This window comes from Schistocerca cancellata, chromosome 4 (genome assembly GCF_023864275.1).
Source record: "Schistocerca cancellata isolate TAMUIC-IGC-003103 chromosome 4, iqSchCanc2.1, whole genome shotgun sequence".
Classification (NCBI taxonomy): Eukaryota; Metazoa; Arthropoda; class Insecta; order Orthoptera; family Acrididae; genus Schistocerca; species Schistocerca cancellata.
The window spans coordinates 538,966,269-538,988,261 of NC_064629.1; the positions used below are offsets into that span (position 1 = coordinate 538,966,269).

The window sequence follows — 21,993 nt, forward strand, 5'->3', positions numbered from 1 at the left end:
ATAAACATGTGACATAGTTGACATACCTGTACAAGTTTACTTGTTGTGCCTGCAACTGTTCATTTTCAGCTTAGAAAAGTTGCTCTGTGTGCTCAGCAACCAACTGGTTGCATTTCCTTCATGTAAATGCTCAATGTGGCTCAAAAATCTATGAATGGATAAAAAATGGTTCAAATGGCTCTGAGCACTATGGGACTTAAAATCTGTGGTCATCAGTCCCCTAGAACTTAGAACTACTTAAACCTAACTAACCTAAGGAGATCACACACATCCATGCCCGAGGCAGGATTCGAACCTGCGACCGTAGCAGTCGCGCAGTTTCGGACTGAGCACCTAGAACCGCGAGACCACCGCAGCCGGCTATGAATGGATCCAGGAACAGTGTACTGTTCACATATGGGTTACAGTTTAGTACAATGACTAATTCTAACTATCTGTTCTGCTGTCATGCTACATTAGTAGGGCCCTAATGCCAGTCCACCACAAATCTTCCAACTTTTGCATTCGGGAGGACAACGGTTCAATCCCGTCTCCGGCCATCCTGATTTAGGTTTTCCGTGATTTCCCTAAATCGTTTCAGGCAAATGCCGGGATGGTTCCTTTGAAAGGGTATGGCCGATATCCTTCCCAATCCTTCCCTAACCCGAGCTTGCGCTCCGTCTCTAATGACCTCGTTGTCGACGGGACGTTAAACACTAACTACCACCACCATCTTCCAACTTGCCCATTGTTATAAGTCAATGCCCACTGGCAGCTAATCTTTAATTCCTTTGCATCTTGGTCAATGGAGAAGTTTCAACTCTAACATAAAATCATTTCTCCTTGACAATTCCTTCTATTGCATGCATGAATTTCTGTTTAAAACCTGTCAGGTCTTAAAAAATTAAAAAATAAAAAAATTTTAAGTGTAGTGTCTTGTATAGGACTTAAAAAATAAAATGATCACTTGTATTAACACTAAAGATTTTTACATATTTCATAAACTGACTCATTCCATATCATTGCAGTAAAGGTGTCCTCCAAAAGTCTCTGGATCATTAACGAACTAACTGTGAGGTCAATGGAGAATGGTGCTTAATGGAGATTGATGGTCAGTGGAGAGAATGATGGTCGATGGAGAATGATGTTCAGTGAAGAATGATGATCAATGGAGAGAATGATGGTCAATGCAGAGAATGATGGTCAGTGGACAATGATGATCAATGGAGAGAATGATGGTCAATGGAGAGAATGATTTCAATAGAGAATGACGGACAATCAAGAAGTTTTAAATCTAACATAAAATCATTTATCCTGGACAACTCCTTCTACTCCATGAACAAATTCCTTTTTGAAAACTAGTATCCCGTAAAAAATTTAAAAAATTATAAAAAATAATTTTTAAGTGTTGTGGGTTGAGTATAACTAAAAAATAATACATTCATTTCCATTAACAATTATCATTTATGCATATTTTATAAACTGACTCATTCCACACCATTGCAGTAAAAGACTCCTGCAAGTGATTTATGGAACATTAGCTGACTGACTGTAATTGTCAATGGGGAATGATACCGAATGGAGTATGATTGTTAAGAGAAAAAAAATGAGGGTCTGCAGAGACTGGAGGTCAGTGGAGAATGATGGTCAGTGGAGACTGATGGCCACTGGAGTATGATGGTCAGTGGAAAATGCTGGTCAGCAAAATTGTAAGAAATTGCCACAAAACAATAATAGATTGTCTCAAAACTGTATCAACCTGCCCCTTTCCCCACAAACTGTAACAAATTGTCCCTAAAACTGTATCAGTTTGCTCTAAATTGTGTTGACTTGCCCTAACTGTATGAGCTTGCCCAAATATGTGTTAGCTTTCCCCCAGACTGCAACATTTTGCCCCCAAATTGCAACAAATTGCCCTGAAACCATAACAATTTTCCTAAAATAGCAACAAATTACCCCAGAACTGTAACAAATTGCTTCAAAAGTGTAACAAATTGTTCAGCCATATTGTAATAGATTACTGTCAATACTGTCCCATCAGTTAAATTAAAATATTTTCCCTACCTCTCTGCCTTTTGATTAAATTTCATTTCACATAGATGTGTCCACAACATATTTCCTTGATTTGTACACCTCAGTAAACTTCAAATCTTTCCACCTCTGCCTCATCATTAAATGTGATGTGACTAAATTAAAAAAAAAAAAATACCTGAAGTCTTTGCATCATGTTCAGAAAAAATATAAGTACTTTTACTTTATTGTTACCACACACACACAAACACACACACACACACACACACACACACACACACACACACACACAAATACATGCATGCATTTTATGGGCATCAGTGCAGGGCCACTTGCTGTGACATGGACAGAAAGAGAGAGAGAGAGAGAGAGAGAGAGAGAGAGAGAGAGAGAGAGAGAGAGAGAGAGCATGAGCGGGTGGGGGGGTTTATGTGTGTGAACTCACTACCACTGAATGAATCAAAAACTGCAGAGGGAATGTGATGGAAAGCAAAAAGTAAAACAAAAAGATATGCTACATATAAAACTTATTGCGAAAATTTTTAATGCAGTGTAGTTATATTCAATATTTTCCACTATCTGAGCAATTATGATGGATCACCAAATTTCCATGGAAAAGCATATGTCAGAAAGTTGGTATTCATATTTACATTTTCATGTATTTATATTATTCACATTTTTTACAGATATTTATGTTTTTTACCTGTTTGACAGGCATTTACAATTAAATCAATCATCATCATCTTTCTTCAGATGGCAGTGACCTCATGCTAATGTGCTCACTTGACCGTAAAGTATGCAACACTTGCCATCATTAGTCAAAAGAGCCAATTTGCAGTGCTTTGTGGTTGAAACACTTTGCAGCTTTGCTCATATTATATACTCCAGTGTTGATTTTTCAGTATTATGTAACAAACATAACTGATAATCATCAACGCCAAGTTTCTTACTTGATAATGATTTTGCCCCTTTTGCTCTACACATTTCAAGTAGCGCCTCAGTTTTGAGAGCATACATTGTTGCTCTCTATCCTATGAATTCTGTAGTGTTAGTGACACATGGGATGTTATGAATGCTATTACCAGGGCAAGCCAAAATGTCAAACCAACTATGCAAATTACTTTTAATAACATCTTAAATATTTGAGGTGGTTACATAATCTATCAAATAATCAGTGTCTGTGTGACACATTTTAACAATTTTTGGCTTAAATTTCTTCAACATATAGCCATAATGAAAATCTGCAAGCAGTGTCTAGCTTTGTCACTAGTTCCTCATCACTTATTTTAACAATTTTTGAGTAGTTGTGCTCAAAAAACTGTTATTCATGAGACTGATTTTTTTCTTTTCAAAATTATTCTTTGCATTCATGCATTTCTCAGCATTAATACCAATATACATTTTCATGCAGGCTGATTGAAGGAATGACAATATCCAGTGAATTTTACATGGAGTGAGAGTATTGCTTGGACATAGCTTTAAATCTCTGTAATAAATCACATAATTTGAGATTCTTTGGAATGCCCAGCTTGTTAATGCTAGGCACTGTTACAGTTTTCTCCAGATTGAATGATAGATCAGAATGGAGTCCATGTCAATTTTCTGGGTACTCAAGATCCCCTTTCAAAATGTACTCTACGAGGTGGAATCCAAAATTTTCATGACTGGTGCTGCCATCTGTAAAGTAGGAGTCGTAGAGCTTTGCACTGTTAGGTGGCGAGAGCTTCACATCTGATGAGCCAGTGTGCGAAGTGGCATTCAGCTGGGAGAACATGCTGTGTGTCCACAGTGATTTCCGTAATACTCTGTGTTTGGTGTGTGGTGATTTTATGATGCATCCATGAACAGAAGTGAGCACGGACCTTCGTCATACTGCATCTGATGATCCAACCTTATTGTCACGGGTTATCACCAGCGATGAGAGCTCGATTTATGATTATGACCCAGAGAGAGAGCAACAATCAACTCAGAGGAAGAGCCTGGGCTCTCCAAGACCCAAAAAAGTGAGACAGGTGAAGAGCAAAGTGAAGAGCATGATCATCATTTTCTTTGATACCAAGTGAATTGTGCACAAAGAATTCATCCTACCCAACCAAACAGTGAATTCTACGTACTACTGTGATGCTTTCTGACAGCTCTGTGAAAATATGCAGTGACGATGGCCCGAACTTTAGCATCAAGGGAACTGGCTGCTGCATCATGACAACATGCCCTGTCACACAGCCTTGTACACCAGGATCTTTTTGGCAAAAAACAACATGGTGGTTGCATCCACCCACCGTACTCACCAGATTTGGCACCTTGTGACTCTGTGCTATTCTCAAAACTGAAACTCAAGTTCAAAGGCTGTCAGTTCGACATTCTATAGAGGATTCAAGAAGCATTGCTGGTGGTGATAAACTCCCTCAAAGAACAGTACTTCCAGAAAATGTGGTTGGGAGGAGAGCACGTTGAATCTGCCACTACAGCACAACCTGTTGAGATGGATGAAATCACGAGGGAGGAGGTAGGCACTGCATTTATTCCATATACAGGTGCACTCTTGGGGAAAATTGCACAAATTTTGAAGAAACACCGGGTCAGAACTGTGTTTTGTCCTCTTAATAAAACTCGTGCACTGGTGGGGAGCACCAAAGATGACCTCAGTTTGAGGAAGGCCGGTGTGTAACAGATTCTGTGTCAATGTGGCAAGTCATATTCATCAGACGATGTGTACCGTCAAGGATTGATGCCGTGAACACCAGAGGCACACTCAACTGATGTATCCAAGCAAGTCAGTGGTCGCTGAATATTCTTTGTCAGAAAATCACGCTATGGAGTATGAACGCACGAGGATTCTGGTATAGATGTCGAGATACTGGGACAGCGTTGTTAGAGAGGCCATCGAAATTTGCACCAATGACGACCTCATACACCGTGACTGTGGCTATAATCTTAGCAAGGCTTGGGAACCAGCGATTGGGTTAATCAAGAGTAATTCGAGCAAATGTATAGTTGTGATGACCATGGTGGACAGAGCCATCACTCCAACTTCATCTCAGACGCCGTTGCAATCTGTTGCACCGTGCGACTGTGGCGCGGGGCGCGGACAGGGAAGGAAGCGCGCCGCGGGCGGAGGGTATTTGAATCAGCCTCTGCTGCAAAAAAACCCAGTTCCCTCTGAGCAGCCATAGCGTACGCATCTTCATGCCAGCACGTTCACAGGAGCTCAGTCCATCAGTTCACCTGATGATGGCGACATGTATGATCGCCAAAATATTGTGCCCATTGGACACAGTAGACCAGCAGTACACCCGTGGATATTTTGAATACACAGATTAATTGGTGATTGCACAGATCATGTTGTTAATAATGAAAATTATTTTTCTGAGTGTATAAATTTAAATGAGCCCGTGAATGAACAAATGAAGACGGCAAACTTTTGCAAGCTATAGAAACAGGAAATATAATTAGTTATTTTCTAGTTTATGATTACATGATTCCAACTGAAATTAAAAATGCATTTCATGTAAAGAACATGAGCAGGAATTTGATTAGTTATGTTAGAATAACAGAAAACACAAAATTATATCTATCAGCTATATCTCTATGCTAAATACAATAATTTAATTGTGATTGTTTTGAAAGAAGATAGGCTGTATAAAATGACTAGTAGACTTTTTAACAAAGAGATTAATTTAAATAGTGTGACTAGTGAGGATAATATGTCACTAAAGGAGAAGTGGCATTATACACTGGAATATGTATATTTTAACAGTTTGTTTATGTTGTGCAAACATCAGTTAGCAGATGAATGCCAACAAATTTAGAATCAGATTTTATGAATGTAAATGTCGTATTGAAAATGAAATGCACAATTTACCTTTTGAAAACAACAGAAGCGAAGTGAAAGAAACGGTGGTGGTCAATCATACAGATTTAAATTGGTCTCACTCATCTCACAGTTTGCTCGAAGAAAATTATTTTCCTACTTTTAATTGATGATTATAGTAAAGCAACTAGAGTCTTCACTATAAAATTTAAAACTCAAGTTTGTGATTGATTTGTGGAATATGTCAATGAAACTGAAACATTAACCAGTAAAATTATGAAGATATTGAAATGTGACAGTAGTAAAGAATATTTAAGTTCAGAAGTTTATCAGTTTATAAGATGGCAAGGAATGACTTTAAATATGTTTCCTCCTATGTACTTGAATTAAATGGTGGAGCTGTAAGATACAACATATCAGTTATTGATATGTCATGATGCTTGTTAGCTGAAGTGAGAGTAGACAGAAGATTTTGGCCTCAAGCAGTTTTCACAGCTATGTAACTTAAAAACAGAACTTTAGCTATTACTGTTGAAAGTTGTTGTTGTTGTTGTGGTCTTCAGTCCTGAGACTGGTTTGATGCAGCTCTCCATGCTACTCTATCCTGTGCAAGCTTCTTCATCTCACAGTATCTACTGCAACCTACATCCTTCTGAATCTGCTTAGTGTATTCATCTCTTGGTCTCCCTCTACGATTTTTACCCTCCACACTGCCCTCCAATGCTAAATTTGTGATCCCTTGATGCCTCAAAACATGTCCTACCAACCGATCCCTTCTTCTAGTCAAGCTGTGCCACAAACTTCTCTTCTCCCCAATCCTATTCAATACCTCCTCATTAGTTACGTGATCTACCCACCTTATCTTCAGCATTCTTCTGTAGCACCACATTTCGAAAGCTTCTATTCTCTTCTTGTCCAAACTAGTTATCGTCCATGTTTCACTTCCATACATGGCTACACTCCATACAAATACTTTCAGAAACGACTTCCTGATACTTAAATCTATACTCGATGTTAACAAATTCCTCTTCTTGAGAAACGCTTTCCTTGCCATTGCCAGTCTACATTTTATATCCTCTCTACTTCGACCATCATCGGTTATTTTACTCCCTAAATAGCAAAACTCCTTTACTACTTTCAGTGTCTCATTTCCTAATCTAATTCCCTCAGCATCACCCGACTTAATTTGACTACATTCCATTATCCTCGTTTTGCTTTTGTTGATGTTCATCTTATATCCTCCTTTCAAGACACTGTCCATTCCGTTCAACTGCTCTTCCAAGTCCTTTGCTGTCTCTGACAGAATTACAATGTCATCGGCGAACCTCAAAGTTTTTACTACTTCTCCATGAATTTTAATACCTACTCCAAATTTTTCTTTTGTTTCCTTTACTGCTTGCTCAATATACAGATTGAATAACATTGGGGAGAGGCTACAACCCTGTCTCACTCCTTTCCCAACCACTGCTTCCCTTTCATGCCCCTCGACTCTTATAACTGCCATCTGGTTTCTGTATAAACTGTAAATAGCCTTTCGCTCCCTGTATTTTACCCCTGCCACCTTCAGAATTTGAAAGAGAGTATTCCAGTTAACATTGTCAAAAGCTTTCTCTAAGTCTACAAATGCTAGAAACGTAGGTTTGCCTTTTCTTAATCTTTCTTCTAAGATAAGTCGTAAGGTCAATATTGCCTCACGTGTTCCAACATTTCTACGGAATCCAAACTGATCTTCCCCGAGGTCGGCTTCTACCAGTTTTTCCATTCGTCTGTAAAGAATTCGCGTTAGTATTTTGCAGCTGTGACTTATTAAACTGATAGTTCGGTAATTTTCACATCTGTCAACACCTGCTTTCTTTGGGATTGGAATTATTATATTCTTCTTGAAGTCTGAGGGTATTTCGCCTGTCTCATACATCGTGCTCACCAGATGGTAGAGTTTTGTCATGACTGGCTCTCCCGAGGCCATCAGTAGTTCAAATGGAATGTTGTCTACTCCCGGGGCCTTGTTTCAACTCAGGTCTTTCAGTGCTCTGTCAAACTCTTCACACAGTATCTTATCTCCCATTTCGTCTTCATCTACATCCTCTTCCATTTCCATAATATTGTCCTCAAGTACATCGCCCTTGTATAAACCCTCTATATACTCCTTCCACCTTTCTGCCTTCCCTTCTTTGCTTAGAACTGGTTTGCCATCTGAGCTCTTGATATTCATACAAGTGGTTCTCTTCTCTCCAAAGGTCTCTTTAATTTTCCTGTAGGCAGTATCTATCTTACCCCTAGTGTGACAAGCCTCTACATCCTTACATTTGTCCTCTAGCCATCCCTGCTTAGCCATTTTGCACTTCCTTTCGATATCATTTTTGAGACGTTTGTATTCCTTTTTGCCTGCTTCATTTACTGCATTTTTATATTTTCTCCTTTCATCAATTAAATTCAATATTTCTTCTGTTACCCAAGGATTTCTATTAGCCCTCGTCTTTTTACGTACTTGATCCTCTGCTGCCTTCACTACTTCATCCCTCAGAGCTACCCATTCTTCTTCTACTGTATTTCTTTCCCCCATTCCTGTCAATTGTTCCCTTATGCTCTCCCTGAGACTCTCTACAACCTCTGGTTCTTTCAGTTTATCCAAGTCCCATCTCCTTAAATTCCCACCTTTTTGCAGTTTCTTCAGTTTCAATCTGCAGTTCATAACCAATAGATTGTGGTCAGAATCCACATCTGCCCCAGGAAATGTCTTACAATTTAAAACCTGGTTTCTAAATCTCTGTCTTACCATTATATAATCTATCTGATACCTTTTAGTATCTCCAGGGTTCTTCCAGGTATACAACCTTCTTTTATGATTCTTGAACCAAGTGTTGGCTATGATTAAGTTATGCTCTGTGCAAAATTCTACAAGGCGGTTTCCTCTTTCATTCCTTCCCCCCAATCCATATTCACCTACTATGTTTCCTTCTCTCCCTTTTCCTACTGACGAATTCCAGTCACCCATGACTATTAAATTTTCGTCTCCCTTCACTACCTGAATAATTTCTTTTATCTCGTCATACATTTCATCTATTTCTTCATCATCTGCAGAGGTAGTTGGCATATAAACTTGTACTACTGTAGTAGGCATGGGCTTTGTGTCTATCTTGGCCACAATAATGTGTTCACTATGCTGTTTGTAGTAGCTAACCCGCACTCCTACTTTTTTATTCATTATTAAACCTACTCCTGCATTACCCCTATTTGATTTTGTATTTATAACCCTGTAATCACCTGACCAAAAGTCTTGTTCCTCCTGCCACCGAACTTCACTAATTCCCACTATATCTAACTTTAACCTATCCATTTCCCTTTTTAAATTTTCTAACCTACCTGCCCGATTAAGGGATCTGACATTCCACGCTCCGATCCGTAGAACGCCAGTTTTCCTTCTCCTGATAACGACGTCCTCCTGAGTAGTCCCCGCCCGGAGATCTGAATGGGGGACTATTTTACCTCCGGAATATTTTACCCAAGAGGACGCCATCATCATTTAATCATACAGTAGAGCTGCATGTCCTCGGGAAAAATTACGGCTGTAGTTTCCCCTTGCTTTCAGCCGTTCGCAGTACCAGCACAGCAAGGCCGTTTTGGTTAATGTTACAAGGCCAGATCAGTCAATCATCCAGACTGTTGCCCCTGCAACTACTGAAAAGGCTGCTGCCCCTCTTCAGGAACCACATGTTTGTCTGGCCTCTCAACAGACACCCCTCCGTTGTGGTTGCACCTACGGTACGGCCATCTGTATCGCTGAGGCACGCAAGCCTCCCCACCAGCGGCAAGGTCCATGGTTCATGGGGGGGGGGGGGGGGGGGCTGTTGAAAGTATAACTTCTTATAGATTTTGTTTCAGAGGAAACCTGATTTTAAACATTTAAAGTTGTATAGAAATAGGATATTTGTATGTTTACCAGAACATTTGAGAAAGTCAGACTGGGATTGTAAAGCAGACTTGGGAATGTTGATAAGCTAGAGTGAAGTTGGATACAGAATACTGATTAACAATAGAGTTATCATTGCCAGACATGTTGATTTTGCGGAAGAGAATATCAGGTTTATTGATCTAAAGGACCCTGATTAAGGGAGCAAACATGGAGTGATTCTGAGTGCGAAAGCATAGACAGTGAATCTGTAATTGAGGAAGTGGGAGAAACATGTACTGAAGGGAGTTCAAGCAATGATAAACAAGTATGTGAGTTGAGAAGGTCAAATAGTGTGTCCAAAGATATAAAGATTTTCTCATGAATAACTTCACTTCCATAAAATTGTGTAGTGCTCAGAGACTAGAAACTATGAGGAGGTGATGACTAATAATGAGTCAAAGCCTTGGAAATAAGCAATGGATGAAAAAACTGAAAATTTTAATAAAAATACAATCCTTAAATTTGTAACTCAACTAGTAAATGTAAGTGTTCTTGATGTAAAGTGTGTTTTTACAAAGAAATCAGATACTGAAATCTGTAAATTGAGATTAGAAAATAGAAAAAAATTGTGAATGATATTTATTCATTAGTTGCTGTGATGTACATTTAAACATTTGTTGTTATATTGTTGTCAGAAGGGCTTAATTGTTTGTATCTTTGCAAATGAGTGAGTGAATTTCAAATTTAGGAGCTGTTTTTATGCAGAAACTGATGCTCTATAACTTTCATGAGTTAAGTTACAGGCATTGGAATATGAATGTCACTCACTTTTTGCCCAAACTGGTAAAAAGTGGTAGGTAATTCTACGCAAAATTTTATGCTCTATCGTTAGGGTGTTTTGGAAATTTTCTGCAGGATGTATTGTTTTAGCATTATAAGTGAAAAACCGAAAAAAGTACTAATACTTCATGGTTTTTTGGTCCACAAAAGTTTAACACTAACCAGAAATCATTGAAAACTCATTTAACTTTTATGTGGGATGTGCAATGTTGATTAAAATTAGTTTCATGTTCTGCATATTTATTGGCCAGCAAAAGTCCAATTTGCCTACAGTAACCATAGTACAGAATTATCCTGGTCAGCTTTTGTTTTATTAATGTACATGCTGTCCCTAAAATGAAAAAGTTCATTGATACACAAACAGCCTGTTTTGCTTGTTGTTTCCTTTGTTCTTTCAATATGATTACAAATTGTATTCAGATATTCGTTTGAGGGTATAGTCATGAAGTTCTCACTCTTTTGACATTTATGTTGCACTTTTCAGTACCTGAATTGTTTCAGAATATTCTGAATCTTCTAATGTCCTAATAAGAGCATACTACAACAGCTACTAATCTTGTAGTAAAACAGTGTTTGAACATGAAAGAGAATTAAATGGGACAGTATGCATTGTTGTCCAACAAACATTTAATAAGCAGATGTCACATGATTGCCTGACAAGAAAAACATTTGAACACCAAGGCTATTAAACTTAAATTTTAAATTTTATGCTCTAAAATTCAAGGGTTAGTTTTGTAGAATCTTGAAAAATGAAGATATTCAGTTTTGTGGAAGTTGCTACATTCAGGCTGCTTGTAAAACAGCAAATATTCAGTTTTGTTATATTTTCTTTTAGCCATTGTGTGAGGCTCATATTAAAGTATCAGAATCTGTTAAGTAACACATTTTGAAAAAAAAGGTGTTTGTTGAATTTTGTTAAAACAGTCCTGAATTTAAACTGCAGCTCTCATGTGTGGCTCTATAAAATCTGACTTTAAAATGCTGGTCACTGTATTTCACACTTATTTGCTTGAAGCATTCTTTGAAATGCCTCTCCCCTTTTGGCACTAATAATTATCTCATTACTGTGCAACAATTAATTTTGTATTCCATCAGCAAACATATACAGCTGTTTGCTAAACCATTCCGTGTAATCTGCACTTCAGTACAGTTGAAAACCTGCATATTCATGGCTGTAACTGCAGTGCACATAAAAAGCTATACTACATGGTTTATGCACAATTTTTGTACTAACCCCCAGTTCTAGTAAGAATTCAGTGTGTGCTTATGTGACAACTAGTAGTTTTAATCATGACTTAGATTTTATGAACTGATTTTCTGCTTGGAGCATGATACTTCTGACCAGTTTGAACTGTGAACAATCAATTAAATGTGCAGCCAGCATGTCTTTAGAATAAAAAGATCATAAACAGCTTTCATATTCTTCAATTTGATGCTGATGAGCAGTAATAATATTACGTGCTAGTTTTGAAAGGTTTTTAATCTAGCAGAAATGGTAAATTTCTGTGTTTGCTGCAGGAAGCATTAAGGGAATGAGATGCTTCTCACATTTATCATGTCTCAAAAAATACATCAGAAGCACTGTAAACTTTTCTTCTTTGTTTTCCTCTTCCGTCCATCCTGTAACATCCACTTATGCTGAGAGTACTCAAGACTTAGTAACAGATATATTTACATTGTTTCTCTCAAATATTCCTACACGATTCAATTCATTAGGAAATGATATATTAGCAAAGTTAAATACCTCAGAATAAGGAATATAATTAGATGCATTGTCCAGTTTTCTGTGCATTCCCCAATAAAATCGCTTATTTATATTAATGTTAGTGAAAAATTTCATGATTTCTTTTAATGCCCATCTGGAAACTTGAACCTGGAAAGTTTTCAGTTTTTCTAAAAGTTGGTCTTTGATGGTGGTTGAATACCATTCAATACCATTAACGCATAGATAAGAAACATATTGTAATGATATATTGTGTAAGCAGAAGATTACTTACTCCCCCTCCCCCATGTGTCAAATTTCAACTCTTTTATCTCCCTCCATCTGCTGCATATATGAGTTATTGGAGTGTTAATAGTGAAATATATATTTGTCAGACTTACATATTTCAGTTACAAAGGAGCTCACCACATTGTTGATAGCTATGATGATGATGATGGTGATGAAGGTGGCAGGTGTGGCAGAGCAGCATCAATGGCTAAGCTACAAGTCTTCATAGTTTGCCACAGTGCTGAGTCAGGAGGCAAAAGTACTAAGTAAAAAATGTGATTACTATCCATTATTCAGTAAGTTTTCTATCTCTTTGTTGTTTTGACATTTGCAAGGAACATGATCTCCAAGGTGCTAGCTAGCCCAGAAACTCAGTTTCATGGATGTGTACATTGAGTCTCATGCAATGGCAGGGGGAGCAGATGAACAGAACTTGCATCGGTTTTCACCAACAGAGTACAAGAGCTGAATTGGTCAGTTAAAATGAATGTCTCACTTATCTGTTAATTCCTACTGCTCAAGTCAGGTGACGTTAGGAAAATGTATATGAAGACCAAGAACATGCCTCTATCTCTGTCTGGTGATATTAGTGAATAGTATTCAACTTCCAAACCATATCTTATGAGCTGCAACACACTTACCAGCAATTGCTTGTCACCTCCATCTATAAGATAAGTCACCTGGGCACTACTTGCTGCAGTGCCCAGGTGACTCTTATCTTATAGACTGCTTGCTGCAGTCTTCCAATTAATACTGCCTTGGCCGATATTTTCAATTATTCTGCAGAAGCAAATACAAATACGATACCCAGAAATAATAAAACATTGCATAGATGGATTTGGTCTCTCTGATCTTGACTCGCATGTGTGTATGCTACTTGTCTATGATTAATTGTGCCAAACTGATGCAAGCAGATGACAAACTCCAACGATGAAGCTCTGATACATTTTATAAACAATTTGATTTCAGGGAATAATTTTTTCATTACATTACTTAAAAATTTGTGCGTAATCTCAGACCAATGGTGCAGGATGAAACAGAATTTTGCAGAGACTCCATTACTTGTTCTCAGATGGCAGGCAGGCAGGCAGGCAGGCAGGCAGGCAGGTGAATGGGTTACAATGTGCTTGGTGTACAATGTGCAAGGTGTGAACCTTCCTTGTGATGATCAAATTTGGTCAACCAGAACCTTGACAAAATGTTTTCCTGCAATCACACTCCCATGCAATGCAATATTAGGCCTCTGTCACATCCGGATGCCTCTAAAATCTGGATATTGCACAATTCATTCAGTGAGCTAAATGGAGACACCCTTCAAAATTCTGTCAGGTGTAGATATTGCTGTCTCTCACAACTACAAAGAATCTCTATGTCCTTCACAGTGATCATTCAACATCTGACACGGTTCACATCCTTTATATCCAATGCAATCAGAAATTCGTGCATATGAAAATAAGTGTTTGTGTAAATAGGAATTGCATAGCATTCATGTGATGAGACACCTCAAGGTAGCACTACAGGTATTATTAGCAACAAATGAAGATGCCAATGTACTGGGTAGTAGTCCCATGACAACTGTAGTACTGTGCTGTTCATTACTTGGTAGCCCGCATCTCGTGGTCGTGCGGTAGCGTTCTCGCTTCCCACGCCCGGGTTCCTGGGTTCGATTCCCGGCAGGGTCAGGGATTTTCTCTGCCGCGTGATGGCTGGGTGTTGTGTGCTGTCCTTAGGTTAGTTATGTTTAAGTAGTTCTAAGTTCTAGCAGACTGATGACCATAGATGTTAAGTCCCATAGTGCTCAGAGCCATTTGAACCATTACTTGGTAAACATGTCGTTTTTCAAGAGCAACAACTTTTTGTTGTTCAACAGTACTTTACCGGTTGTTTGTATGCACGTGTTGTAGACACATTCTCTAGGAAATGTCCAGATAACACTGTGCCAAACAATTCAACAATACCAAAGTTAATTACCCATGCCCAGGAATGCAGATCAGTTTCAGACATGAAGAGGAACAGGAAGCCAACCATTTTAATGATGTTAAAATAGCTGAGGTGAGGAATATGATGCTGCATTGGCTTCCAAAAAGTTCAGAGGGATTGTCAGGCCAATCTCAGATTTCATATGGCAGTGCTCACAAAGCGTTTGAAACATAAAATTTGAGGTATATCATGTTCATATTATGCAGGAATTGACACCAGAGAAAGAAAAGCGTGTAGCTTACTATACATGGTCTCAGTCATATGTTGACATCTATGGAATTGCTGAACTGGCCCAGGTTTTCTTTACTGATGAGGATGATTTAACCTTATTGGATATATGAATACTCAGAATCCAATGATTAGGTCAACTGGAAATTTACTTACCTTTCATGAAAAACACTTTCACTCTCAGAAAATTGGAGTGTGGTTTGCTGCATCACATTGTTGAATTCTGAGCCTATTTTATTTGAAAATACAGTGAACTGTGTTGTGTACCACTGCATCATTACACAGTTTATTTTGCTTCTTGAAGCAGATGTGCATGACTTTTCAATAACCTCATATCTTACCAGGCCTGGTAATAACACCTATGCACTCTGGTGGTCTTTCTAACTGTCACATAAAATTATAGCTCTGTCATTTACATACGTGCCGATGGTGCATACAGATATGAAGTTACATTTACATCAGACCATGTCTTGTGGGTGTTTCACTTTTTTTGTCAAGCATTGTATTTTTATGGATTTCTGTCATTTGGTATTTTGAGTTGTATGCCCTAAAGACAAATGCTGGCAAATCCTTTTGTTGCTTTATGAACTGAATAATGTTTTAATTCATTAACCTCCAGATTGATAGAAATAATACAGAGGAGCATATAGACTATCTTTTTTGGGAATTGTAGGCATTAGGGAATAGGTGCCTGTCTGCCTACTAATCTGCTAGTGGTGATAGATGTAAGGAAAAGTGAAAAAGTAGCCGAACCTATCTTGTATGTTTCATGTTCTTGTAGTGCTAATATAGATATATATTGTAATTTTAAAATGTGTTTCTTTTGTAGCCTCTGGGACCTCTGCAGTGCTGAACACTCACATATATGTCAAGTATGTGTACCACTTCTACTTCATTGTGTTACACTACCTTCTGGATCTGATGTTTTCTGGCCAATAGTTCAAAGGGAATTCCAAAGTACTGACTGGAGAGTGAGATTTGTGGCAGGTATGTTGAATTCCCCTTTTAAAATATGTGAATTATCCTGATAACTACAAATATTCTACATATGTGAGTCTTCTAAAAAGAATAATGTGTATTGTATAACATTATGACAATTCCAAACATACCATGTGTCAGAGTCTTTAACTTATTATTCCTAAAAGTATTCCATTCAACTTCTCAGTGAAGATCTTCTCCCATATGACTTGACACATCAATTCAGAGTAGTTATAACTTCCCACTTTAACATGTAATACTCTTGAGCCTGGTAGCTACTAGGTGTTATTTGGATGTAGCTTCCAGGCAAAGAGTTATGTCCAGTCATTACTGCTGGTGTATGTATTTGGTTCTAACAGTTATTACAAGCTGCAGCATAGTTGTGTTTACATACACTGCATTACAGGGAGTATACAAATATCTTTTTTTTCTATTTGCAGTCTATGATTATAAAATATAACCTTCATACTATCAATTTTAGTCAATAATAATCATCCTCAGACCACATAAGGTTATTTTGCATGACTCTCTGTCTGTACCCCCACAGTGAAACCCTGGAAACCTCAGTAGGTTAAAGTCACATTCAACTAGTATTACATGGGCTTAGTATTTACACACTGCTGACCATAGACTCTCTTTGAATGACTCTAGAACTGTCAAAACTGAATTGGGAAGCTGTTAAAAACATGCAAAAACATGCATTTAACTTGGCTTCACCTACACATGTTATATGTGACCAGATAACTTCACTGTCACACTTAACTTTGACCTCAATAGAGACAATATATTTGCCAATTGCAATGAACATTCCCCTTCTTATGGCCTCTAATCTGTCTTTTATTATACATTCCATGACTCGCTAAGTATCTCAGACCTTTCCACTTCCCGGGTTCCCGGGTTCGATTCCCGGCGGGGTCAGGCATTTTCTCTGCCTCGTGATGACTGGGTGTTGTGTGATGTCCTTAAGTTAGTTAGATTTAAGTAGTTCTAAGTTGTAGGAGACTGATGACCTTAGATGTTAAGTCCCATAGTGCTCAGAGCCATTTTGAACCTTTCCACTTGAGGTTTCAGCCAGCTTTTGGTTCCAAGAAAGATTTGAGCAGGGGAACATTCCTGGGGGGAGGGGGGGAGGCAGTAAATGGGGGACTGTATTATGAATACTTCAACAATTTACTGATAAAATTATGACAGTTGAAGTGTCTTTATTCTGAATGCCATTTGACTTCCTTTTCTGCATATTGACTGGTGAGTGTTCAACAGAGTACCTCAAACTACTGCGTAGCCAAAAAAAACTCTCATGTGCACTCCACAAGTACTCTGCTACCTGAGTAGCTGCCTCCTGTGTGTAGTGCACCCCTGACCTATCAAGGGGAGTCCTACAAATCCTCACACAATAACACAGGTCTAGAAATCCGCAGCCAAGACCATTAAAGAGCCTTTGGTTGAGACCCTCCACCCTGCTCCAAACCAAAGGATCCCAATCAACTCCAGGAACAATACTACAAATTGTGAGCTGTGCTTGCACCCTCCACATAAGGCTAGCAGTCATCACCATCACTGCCAGCTGCATGTATGAACTGAGGATATCCTCAGAACCCATGTGACATGCATCGTTGGTGCTGATGTGAGCCACAGCTTGCAGATAACTGCACCCTGCACCCTCAATAGCCACAGGCAAGGCCACCTCCATGTCTCAGATGAGGCCCCTGACAGACATACTGAGTGTACATTGGCTTTCTTTCCAGCCCTAAATGCTATCTGCCTAAGGAGCTCCACAACGTGCCTAATGTTGGCGCTCCCAATAACAAGTAAACCCCTCCCCCCATGTGCCTGCTTGTATCCTGCTGCAGCAGTGGCCACCTATCTTTTCACAGGGTGAATGGGTGAGGCTAGGCAGCCAGTCTCCATATTTTCCCTCCACCTTGAGCGATGCGAACACATTACCCCACGCCACTCACCCTGCTCTGAGGGTGGATCCACAGTGTCAGGTTCACTAGAAGGCGCTTCAGAAGCAGAGCCCATGGACAAAACAAGCCACACCTGAGGTACCCTATGTCACAAGCCAGATTTTTCACCTCACCTACAGCCTTAGGCAGGAGCCTGAAGATGACAGACCATAGCCAAAAGCACGTTCTGCTGTTCACAAACTGTGACCAACACCTCCTGCATCCGTACACAGCATGCATACATCCTAACCATCCTAGTAAGACCAACTGAAGAAGTAAACTACAGAAGCAGACAGAATCCTAGATACACAGTTTGCTGCCCTCCTGATGTCACCAATGGACACTGATGCATTAAGGAGCTATGTACTTGGCTGTTCAACAAGCAATTATTTTGCTACAGACTTAATGAATTCACCCATACAAAAAAGTGAGATTGAACATCTTAAACAGAATAACATGCACAAAATTTAATAAATGTACTGTGAAGAACACAAAGAAAGGATAAACACTTAACTTGCCATCCTGTAGATGTATATCAGCCAAGAGCTGCGACTTCATTGACTGCCTTACTAAACGAACAGACAATTGCCTTCAAAACGAAATAAATGAGGAATTATTGCACTATGACTGAATGACTTTTACACTTACAAAAATGTGAGATTGCACCTCTTAAACAGAAAAACATGGACAAAATTTAATAAATAAAATATGCTATGAAGAAGAAACAGAAAAACATAAACACTTAACTTGCCACACTGTAAATGTATACCAGCTGAGAGCTGTGGCCTTGCTGACTGCCTTACTAAATGAATGAACGGATGCATTCTAAAAAAAAAAAATACAAGCAACTACTGCACTACAGACTGACTGAATTTACACTTACAAAAACACGATTTAATTTCTTAAAATGTAAAGAATGAGCATTTTAAGCTGACTGATGAACAATTCTACTACTGCCAACACATATTGCACATTAGAACCACAAAGATAAGATATGAGTAATTAGGGCTCATATGGAGGCATATAGATAGTTGTTTATCCCTTGATCTATTTGTGGGTGGAACAGGAAGGGAAATGGCTAGTAGTTAACCTCCACCATGCTCTGTACAGTGGCTTGCAGAGTACCTATTTAGATGTAGATGAAGATAAAGCTATAGGAGAAGACCAACACAATTGTGGACAACAATTTCAAGTACAGATAAGCAGTTTATTCACTGAAATAATTTTTTCATAAATTTTTTCATAAATATGAAAATTGAGACACAAAAGCATGAATGCAGACAGGTGGAATAACATTTAAATAAAATCCAAAATTAAGCTAAAGTTGCATCATAATAAAGCATATTTGAGGTCAGCTAGGCTTCATTGAAGAATTTTCCAAATACAGTGCAACCAAAGCCCCTGTATAATAGGAAGCATGATGTGGATGGTGGGCTAAACATAACAGACTATGGCACAGTTCTGGTACAGATATCATGTAAGAGTCTCTTTTAAAATGTAAATAAGTGTGTGGCCAGACAGATACTCCTGCAAAAACATGATGCCACATCCTAACACACTATATATTAGAGCACAATGGGAACATAACAGTGCATCTGTACTATAGAACATTTTAAGCATTCTAAGATCACAACAGTACTGACTTAGTTTTTTGCTTAGCAGTTCCATATGTTTCTCCCACCTTAAATGCTTCATCTTGCCATTCTCCTAAAAATTTATTATGAAGTGTTTAGTGTGTCTGCTATTATGTTGGTTTATTGTTTGTTTGTCATATAGCAGAAGTTTTTCCAAACTTTTTTTTTCTTCACAATTAATCTGTTATCCATAAACTATGTGTTTGCTTCTTCTGTGACTATTGTGACTTTCTCCTGTAGGTGATTTTCATTCATAGCTTTAACAAACAGACTTGTGTCATCAGCAAACAATATTGTATTTGCTGCTGATATGCTGCTTGGCATATCATTTATAAATAATAACAACAACAGTGGTCCCAGTATGGGCCCCCCTGCAACACGTACTTGACTCTCTGGTATGCTGATGAGTAATCTCTGCCTGTATCTTCTAGCTCCATCCTTCAACACCTCTTAGAAAAATATGATTTGAACCAGTTGTATGCTACTCCAAAATTCCCTATATGGAATCTACACTCCTGGAAATTGAAATACGAACACCGTGAATTCATTGTCCCAGGAAGGGGAAACTTTATTGACACATTCCTGGGGTCAGATACATCACATGATCACACTGACAGAACCACAGGCACATAGACACAGGCAACAGAGCATGCACAATGTCGGCACTAGTACAGTGTATATCCACCTTTCGCAGCAGTGCAGGCTGCTATTCTCCCATGGAGACGATCGTAGAGATGCTGGATGTAGTCCTGTGGAACGGCTTGCCATGGCATTTCCACCTGGCGCCTCAGTTGGACCAGCGTTCGTGCTGGACGTGCAGACCGCGTGAGACGACGCTTCATCCAGTCCCAAACATGCTCAATGGGGGACAGATCCGGAGATCTTGCTGGCCAGGGTAGTTGACTTACACCTTCTAGAGCACGTTGGGTGGCACGGGATACATGCGGACGTGCATTGTCCTGTTGGAACAGCAAGTTCCCTTGCCGGTCTAGGAATGGTAGAACGATGGGTTCGATGACGGTTTGGATGTACCGTGCACTATTCAGTGTCCCCTCGACGATCACCAGTGGTGTACGGCCAGTGTAGGAGATCGCTCCCCACACCATGTTGGCCCTGTGTGCCTCGGTCGTATGCAGTCCTGATTGTGGCACTCACCTGCACGGCGCCAGACACGCATACGACCATCTTTGGCACCAAGGCAGAAGCAACTCTCATCGCTGAAGATGACACGTCTCCATTCGTCCCTCCATTCACGCCTGTCGCGATACCACTGGAGGCGGGCTGCACGATGTTGGGGCGTGAGCGGAAGACGGCCTAACGGTGTGAGGGACCGTAGCCCAGCTTCATGGAGACAGTTGCGAATGGTCCTCGCCGATACCCCAGGAGCAACAGTGTCCCTAATTTGCTGGGAAGTGGCGGTGCGGTCCCCTACAGCACTGCGTAGGATCCTACGGTCTTGGCGTGCATCCGTGCGTCGCTGCGGTCCGGTCCCAGGTCGACGGGCACGTGCACCTTCCGCCGACCACTGGCGACAACATCGATGTACTGTGGAGACCTCACGCCCCACACGTTGAGCAATTCGGCAGTACGTCCACCCGGCCTCCCGCATGCCCACTATACACCCTCGCTCAAAGTCCGTCAACTGCACATACGGTTCACGTCCACACTGTCGCGGCATGCTACCAGTGTTAAAGACTGCGATGGAGCTCCATATGCCACGGCAAACTGGCTGACACTGACGGCGGCGGTGCACAAATGCTGCACAGCTAGCGCCATTCGATGGCCAACACCGCGGTTCCTGGTGTGTCCGCTGTGCCGTGCGTGTGATCATTGCTTGTACAGCCCTCTCGCAGTGTCCGGAGCAAGTATGGTGGGTCTGACACACCGGTGTCAATGTGTTCTTTTTTCCATTTCCAGGAGTGTATTAATTTTGTCACTAGATAGTATAGGTTACATAGTCTTTGCAAAAAACAGGAATAGCAGTGGGTGTAATGTGTGAGAAGTCATTGAATATTTTTTTCATTTTCAGTTGAGAGAGTTACAGTTATAGCTCGCTTCATGGATTCAACACCTCTACGAAACATTCAACCACTGCAGTCAGCTCTGGCAAATGCTTTCTGTTACCTTATTTCTAGTATGGATGACGCAAATGTGGAGGTGGCGCAGAGAGCAACTCTATACCTTGGAACTCTTCATGATACTGCTATCAAGGTGAGCTATAGCTGTATCTGACAAGGTACAGTGTAACATTTTCAAAATATTGTGCTTCCATCACATCCATCTCTGACAGCTAGCATAGAACTGACAAAGTACTTATCTTCAAGCTGTGTAGGTTAATTGCAATCTTTAGCAACTGTAATAAAAGCCTTATCAAGACCAGATGCATTTCGCTTTATTTTAAGCATCTTCAAGTGGTCAGGTTTTATGTTGTTTATTGCATTATTCTTTATCCTCCATGTGTATGTGTTGAGTTTTGCACACAGCACTTTCACTGCCCTTAACACATTTACACTTTTGTATTGAGAAGTACCCTTGTCGTCTCCCCATTTTGTGAGGACAGTGATACTTCCCAACATGAAAGTATAAATGTATTTAGTGCAGTGAAAGGGCTGTGTGCAAAAACTCAACACATGCACATGGAAGATGAAGACAAATGCAAAAAACCTGACCATTTCAAAATGCTC

At 39.7% G+C, this 21,993-nt stretch overlaps 1 protein-coding gene across 1 annotated transcript in view; it reads left to right on the forward strand.

The window, feature by feature from the left end:
• Window positions 1-21,993, forward strand: part of LOC126183377 (protein unc-79 homolog) — an 852,060-nt gene that overhangs the window by 313,150 nt on the left and 516,917 nt on the right. The window contains 2 exon segments of the mRNA XM_049925310.1: window positions 15,581-15,738; window positions 21,339-21,520. Of these exon segments, the coding sequence (XP_049781267.1) occupies window positions 15,581-15,738; window positions 21,339-21,520 (340 nt within the window).